This window comes from Salvelinus sp. IW2-2015, linkage group LG2, assembly GCF_002910315.2.
Source record: "Salvelinus sp. IW2-2015 linkage group LG2, ASM291031v2, whole genome shotgun sequence".
In the NCBI taxonomy this organism is placed as follows: domain Eukaryota; kingdom Metazoa; phylum Chordata; class Actinopteri; order Salmoniformes; family Salmonidae; genus Salvelinus; species Salvelinus sp. IW2-2015.
Genome location: NC_036839.1, coordinates 8,452,810 through 8,459,876, shown reverse-complemented (window position 1 = coordinate 8,459,876; position 7,067 = coordinate 8,452,810). Strand labels below are relative to the sequence as shown.

General features: G+C 42.3%; 2 protein-coding genes across 3 annotated transcripts in view; both read right to left on the bottom strand.

The window, feature by feature from the left end:
* The window catches only part of LOC111973794 (villin-1-like), a 35,438-nt gene extending 31,435 nt beyond the window's left edge, over nt 1-4,003 (bottom strand). The window contains exon 1 of one of the 2 annotated variants that reach the window (XM_024001209.2): nt 3,653-4,003. The gene's annotated coding sequence lies outside the window, so the exon portion shown is untranslated. Of the gene's footprint in view, nt 1-3,509; nt 3,609-3,652 lie in introns of those variants that run through there. The other variant, XM_070446891.1, reaches the window with a different exon arrangement.
* A 430-nt stretch (nt 4,004-4,433) lies between these two features.
* Nucleotides 4,434-7,067, bottom strand: part of LOC111973784 (integrin beta-2) — a 31,055-nt gene continuing 28,421 nt past the window's right edge. Inside the window, exon 16 of the mRNA XM_024001199.2 lies at nt 4,434-5,566. Coding sequence (XP_023856967.1) covers nt 5,501-5,566 — 66 coding nt within the window. The 3' untranslated portion in view covers nt 4,434-5,500. The remainder of the gene's footprint in view (nt 5,567-7,067) is intronic.

The window sequence follows — 7,067 nt, the reverse complement described above, 5'->3', positions numbered from 1 at the left end:
TGTATATATATATATATATACTGAACAAAAATATAAACGCAACATGCAACAATTTCAAAGATTTTACTGGGTGACAGTTCATAGAAGAAAATCAGTCAATTGAAATGAATTCATTAGGCCCTAATCTATGGATTTTATATGACTGGGAAGAGGAGCAGCCATGTGTGGGCCTGGGAGGACATAGGGCCACCCACTTGGGAGCCAGGCCCAGCCAATCAGAATGACTTTTTCCCCTCAAACAGAAATCACGGTTATGAGGCCGGTTGGATGTACTGACAAATTCTCTAAAATGACAGTGGCTTATGGTAGAGAAATTGACTTTCAATTCTCTGGCAACAGCTCTGTTGGACATTCCTGCAGTCAGCATGCCAATTGCACGCTCCCTCAAAACTTGAGACATCTGTGGCATTGTGTTGTGTGACAAAACTGCACATTTTAGAGTGGCCTTTTATTGCCCCCAACACAAGGTGCACCTGTGTTATGATCATGCTGTTTAATCAGTATCTAGATATGCTGCATCTGTCAGATGGAAGGATTATCTTGGCAAAGGAGAAATGCTCACTAACAGGGATGTAAACAAATTTGTGCCCAACATTTTTTAGAAATACGCTTTTTGTGCATATGGAAATTTTCTGGGAACTCAAAGGGGTTCTGTATAGAACCTTTTGGTCAATTAAAAATGTAACTGCCATTCCGATTCAAAAACCAACTGCCATTCCAACATGAACATGCAAGAGGACAGTGGCTGAACCAACACGCAAGTAGCCTACCAATAAACACATTATTTTCCCATGTATTAAGGTAAGCAAAGTTGATTATTTAATTAAAATATATGAAGTTAAACGTTATTACAATTTGAGCCTATTTGTAAGCTAGCTAGCTAATTTAGCTATATAAACCAAAAATCTAGGCTACTTTAATTAGCTAGTCTTTCAAATAAGCATCATTTTTTTAAATGGGATATGACAAATAGAGCTACAGACCCAGCCTGACATTGGCAATTAGCTAATTGCTAATTTATTTCAGTATTTCAGTGTGGAGCCAGTTGAGGGGACTATGTTTAATGAAGCCATTAGAAGACTGTTGCTGACTGAGAGGAGGTATGTATAAATTATTTCTAATACATTATGTAAAATAAGTATCAGTGATTCAATAGCCCAGTTAATCATTACATGACCTTTAACACACACTTTTTTTTTGCTGTCTTGCAGTAGCCCAGAACTACCAATGGCAGAAGATCTCTCTTTTGGCTGCTGCTGACAACAACTGCATGTACACTGAACAAAAATCTAAATGCAACATGTAAAGTGTTGGTCCCATGTTTCATGAGCTGAAATAAAAGATCCCAGAAATGTTCCATATGCACAAAAAGTTTATTTCTCGCAAATGTTGTACACAAATTTGTTTACATCCTTGTTAGTGAGCATTTCTTCTTTGCCAATATAATCCATCCACCTGACAGGTGTGGCATGTAAGGAAGCTGATTAAACAGTATGATCAGTGGTCATGATCATGATCATGGTAAGCTGATGGTTGAAGTTATCCCTCTAGTGGTGTGGGGGCTGTGCTTTGGCAAAGTGGGTGGGCTTATATCCTGCCTGTTTGGCCCTGTCCGGGGGTATCGTCGGATGGGGCCACAGTGTCTCCCAACCCCTCCTGTCTCAGCCTCCAGTATTTATGCTGCAGTAGTTTATGTGTCTGGCTAGGGTCAGTCTGTTATATCTGGAGTATTTCTCCTGTCTTATCCGGTGTCCTGTGTGAATTTAAGTATGCTCTCTCTAATTCTCTCTTTCTTTCCCTCTTTCTTTCTTTCTCTCTCTCGGAGGACCTGAGCCCTAGGACCATGCCTCAGGACTACCTGGCCTGATGACTCCTTGCTGTCCCCAGTCCACCTGGCCGTGCTGCTGCTCCAGTTTCCACTGTTCTGCCTGCGGCTATGGTCTCTCTTTCTTTCTCTCTCTCGGAGGACCTGAGCCCTAGGACCATGCCTCAGGACTACCTGGCCTGATGACTCCTTGCTGTCCCCAGTCCACCTGGCCGTGCTGCTGCTCCAGTTTCCACTGTTCTGCCTGCGGCTATGGAACCCTCGACAACCACTGTGATTATTATTATTTGACCCTGCTGGTCATCTATGAACATTTGAACATCTTGGCCATGCTCTGTTATAATCTCCACCCGGCACAGCCAGAAGAAGACTGGCCACCCCTCATAGCCTGGTTCCTCTCTAGGTTTCTTCCTAGGTTCTGTCCTTTCTAGGGAGTTTTTCCTAGCCAACGTGCTTCTACACCTGCATTGCTTGCTGTTTGGGGTTTTAGGCTGGGTTTCTGTACAGCACTTTGAGATATCAGCTGATGTAAGAAGGGCTTTATAAATACATTTGATTTGATCAGTGCACAGGTGCACCTTGTGCTGGGGGCAATAAAAGGCTGCTCTAAAATGTGCAGTTCTATCAACTCTCCGGGTCTCCTGACCATAATCCAAAATCTGGTCTGAAATGCACAAATGATTAACCCTTGTAGTTCCCTCAGCTTTATGATGACCTGTAAATGTATACACACACGTCACACACACATGCACACACCACAACAAATTACAAACCCTAACCACCTACAGGCTAAGCATGATGTACAGTTTGAACTACCGCTGAACCAAATATGATGGCTATTATTCAAGCCTTCTTGTTATTATGGAGGCCCCTCAGCCAACCACTCTCTTCTCTCCCTCCTTGTCCTTTACTGGCCTCTCTGTCTGACCACTGTCCAGAAGATCGGACCACTATGGTCTGACTCTGTGTCATTTGGACCGGGTTGCCTCCGTTTCCCCGGGCCAAATGGATCTTCAAAGAACTTCACAAAGTTAAACGGACCATTCAAATTTGGCGAATGCTAAGTGGGAGGTGCACTGCTACAGTAGGGAGCTGTTTGGTCCTCTAATGGGCCGGACTTTTGTTCCCCTGAAGTCATGCAACAACTCAACGCAGGAGCCCCTCAGAAACGCTGCTGATTAGAGAAGAGGGACTGCATGGGGAAATTCAGAGCAAGACAGGTTACCAAAAGGTATCTATGGACAACACTCAGAGACACAGGCTACACGTGATGTACAGCCATGCACGTACACATGCATACACAGACAAACACTAGGCTTTATACAGAGACACCGAAACATTGCAGGCAGCGCCATACGTACGGTGCACTTCCCCTCAGCTTTGCAATGACCTGTGATTGCATACACACATCAGACAGACAGACAGACAGACAGACAGACAGACAGACAGACAGACAGACAGAGTAGGCGCATACAGAGACACAACAAACAAACAATGCCAGTAGGGGCACGCGCACAGTGCACACATGTAAGCAGGCTCACAGAAACAGATACACTTATACATTCATACAGACGGACACACTAACACATTACACACAAACACATGCTCACACCTGCTGACAGTTTTGAAGCCCTTAGGTGGAAAGTCAGCCCTAAGGGTTTGACTCCAYATCTTGTTTACTCACTAAACAACCTTCTCACTTTCCCATTGTTATCCAATCCACACTAAATCAAAGCCTGTTCCCACCGGCGTCGTGCACCACAACCCCCCTAGAATCACGAGGAAACAAACAAGGAGCATTCACCCGTCAAACACTGCTTCACCTACCTCAGTCAGGTGGAGGGTGTGTGTGTCTCCTTGACAGCGTCAGTGCGTCAGGCTCTCACAATCTCTCTCTCTCTCCCTCCACCTGCTGCTTGTGTCTCGGTGAACTTCAGCCCCTTGTGTACAGCCACTCCCTCTGCCTTCTCCAACTCATTAACCAACCCCTGGGTGCTGTGGTAGTGGTGCCTGGAAGGAGATAAAGAGAGCCAGCACCTCGGAGCTGCCTGTATCCCCCGTTGAGTGGCTGCCACTGGGTGCTCCTCTCCTGGGGCTGGGCTGGCGGACCCTCACCCCCCTTCCGTGGCTCTGGGTGAATGGTTAGTGCAGCTCCATGGCTCTCCCTTTGTGAAAGTGCTACGGAGTGTCGAAYGCCCTCAGAGGAGGGGGTAAGACCCAACCTCAACACTCACACGTAGCTGAGCTCTCCCCTGCCTCTCCCCCTAGTTCCCTCTCCTGTTCCCCCCCTTCTCTAACACAATGGGCCGATCAGCTTGTAAGGCATGGTTGCACAGGATTTTGAGCGCTTGGGAAGCTGCAGGTTGCAGAACTTTCTGTCTTGTGTGGATTTGAAAGTCAGGTATTTTCCTGACATCAAGCTTTGCATAATAGGAAGATGAGATAGTAGATTTGTTGATAATATGAATTTGAATATTATTAAAATGTAGGGGGGGAAAAAGAAGGGAAGCGCTGCTAGTGTACACAATAGTAGATCTCTGTAGATGCTCTGTCGTTGTGATGACTGCAGAGTGCATCACTTTCTCTGAATCATGAGCTGGAGTCCATCAAATCAAGAAAGAGTTTTATTTGTAATGAAAAATATCAGTGATCATTTGCTGCTTTACACAATATTTCCCCATAGGATATGTAGAGTCACGGTACATTGTAGGTAAGTAAATACAAGCTACACAAATACTTGCCGTAAGTAATATCATTGAGTTACACAATACATTTTTTGAAACTTTAGGATGATTTGGATATAAAGCGTGAATTATCCTAATATAGGTACCATTAACTTGCATTGGATTTGTGACACAAATTCAAAAAAGTTAGCATTTGAAACAGTGGCAAGGTAAACAAAACCAAAGAATGGGTTGCTGTCATACTTGGTCCATAGACTGCTTACAGGGTAAGAAAATCATTCATAAATTATCCCCAAATAGCAGGAACAGCACCATTTAGTGGTCAGGATGTAGGACCCAAGAACTTCAATGACTAATTTCTCTGAACAGGGGAAAAAAACATCACTCAATTCACTGAGAATACATTACATTGGATGAAGAAGCAATACTAATAGCCACATGTCCATACTACTTGTCGAACATAGAGAACTGACACTATATACTCGTTGGGGTGGGGTGTGGGGGGTCCGTGAATGGCTTTTGACCACTTCTTTTGATTCCTCATGTCTTACCCATTGTTAGAAAAAGTTTGGTCCAAATCGGATGTTAGGTACTATAATTATTGAATATTATATGAATCCTATAAATTAAAATGGCCAATTTAGTGCAATAAATTAGCATKATTTCTCAGAGATCAAATATTGTTCCAACAAAATAATGTTGCAGGAATGCTAATGTTAACAGAAACAATTTCAGAACAATCTGAGACGGTGGGTGTCAAAATCCTCTTTCTTGGTCTTTTTTAGGTGGAAGGGCCCTGTAGCAACATTGCAGCAGTTTTTTCCAATCAGTGCATGATCATTCCTGAGTTCAGTCTTGGAACACATAAAAAAATACTATTTGTACACCAACGTATAAATGGAGGAAGAATATTTTTTTTTWAAACAGAAACAATAAATGTACATGCATTTGAATCCGACTTGATTGTCTGGGCTGGCTGATGTCACCGATCTTATTCTCCAGTGAAGGTAGGGTTAGCCACGGTGGTGGTCGCGTTCATGAATAGTGGATTGTCTCCCTATTGAGAGGGATAGTAAATTACATATGATGAAAAATCAGTACTGTATGGAACTCAGATATCTGGAGTGATAKATGTGGTGTCTTGTTTTAAATAGCTGCTGTCTTTGCCAGCCATACATTTATAGCAAATCACAACATTGGCATGGATTTCGACTTACGCACAGTTACTGATCCAATCTTGCAAAAGCGCTTTATAAACAAGTCTCCACGGGTTCTGGAGACCACTGCTGTGCAGCTCTATCTATTCTCAAAGGGCCCGATCCCAATTAAGAATTTATGCCTTTCCTACGCATACCTTTCCTAGGCACTTCTCAGTATTTGGTATTCAGATTTACCTTATTTAGTCGAGTAACGCGCTCAGCAGGTGTGGCTACTTTGCGCACTCTGAATACATTTAATTCAACCACTGTAAACCATCCCGCTTGCGGCCAACATATTTCCTCTTGGAGTTTTCATTCAATGGGGTTTTCAGTACTTTTGTCTTAWGCCATTCCTTTAAATARGATGCACCTTTAATTAAAATTTTGTCGACAGACTCAATAGAATATATTGCGAGAACGGGTTCAGAATATAAGGGTCAATGAAAGAAAGCCATCTATGCATATTCGTCTCCGTTTCAGCACCAACTGGTAGATTTAAAAAAAGACTCTGATCTTGTAGCTTATTTAGGCACATTTTTGGGTTAGGAAAGTATGTATGACTCATTTAAAATAACTTGGAGAGCATTTACGCACGAAATACTGTACAGAAAATACAGTGGTTTGATTCCTTCTGAAAGTTACCATATTCAAGTTCAATCCATTAAATATTGGAATGTGGATAAAAGTACAATAAGGGATGAACAATAATCCTATAAATCTACCCTAATTCTCACTAATCATGGAACTGTATGACAACGGTCCAGTCGTTGAGAAATATGCGCCAGGCTCCAGGTTTAACCTGCTACAGTACCTGTGGTCTGAGTTCCATAATGATTCAAATAGGCTAAATGTCCTAAATTATTACACAACGTTGGTCTAAGATGATCCACTAATGCTAGCGACCCTCAAGAACAATTTACAAGGACATGAGAGGGGAAAGGAAGGTAAAAGGAATGGAATGATGCAAAAATACATGTATGTGGGTATTACTGACAGTGGCTACCGATAGTGGCTAATATTTACAGCCCAGCCTCACATTCAATTCGCGCATATATGTACAAAATGTATTTCAGCAGATTTCGTGCGTTTTTMTGCATTTTTGGGGTGGTTCAATTCGTTTGAAAATACACGAATTTCTGTGCTACTTAATTCGTGCGAAAAGACACGAATTTAACCAGTAGGCGACACACAAGCCGTTGCAACAACCATAGACACGATCGCCTGTATTTATTTATTTTACGTTATGAATATATAGATATTTTGTATTTTTTTAACCATTTAACCATAAGAGGTTATATATATATATTGTCTTTATTTAATCCCTATTAAAACATTGTGGCTTTATGCCTATATGTACTG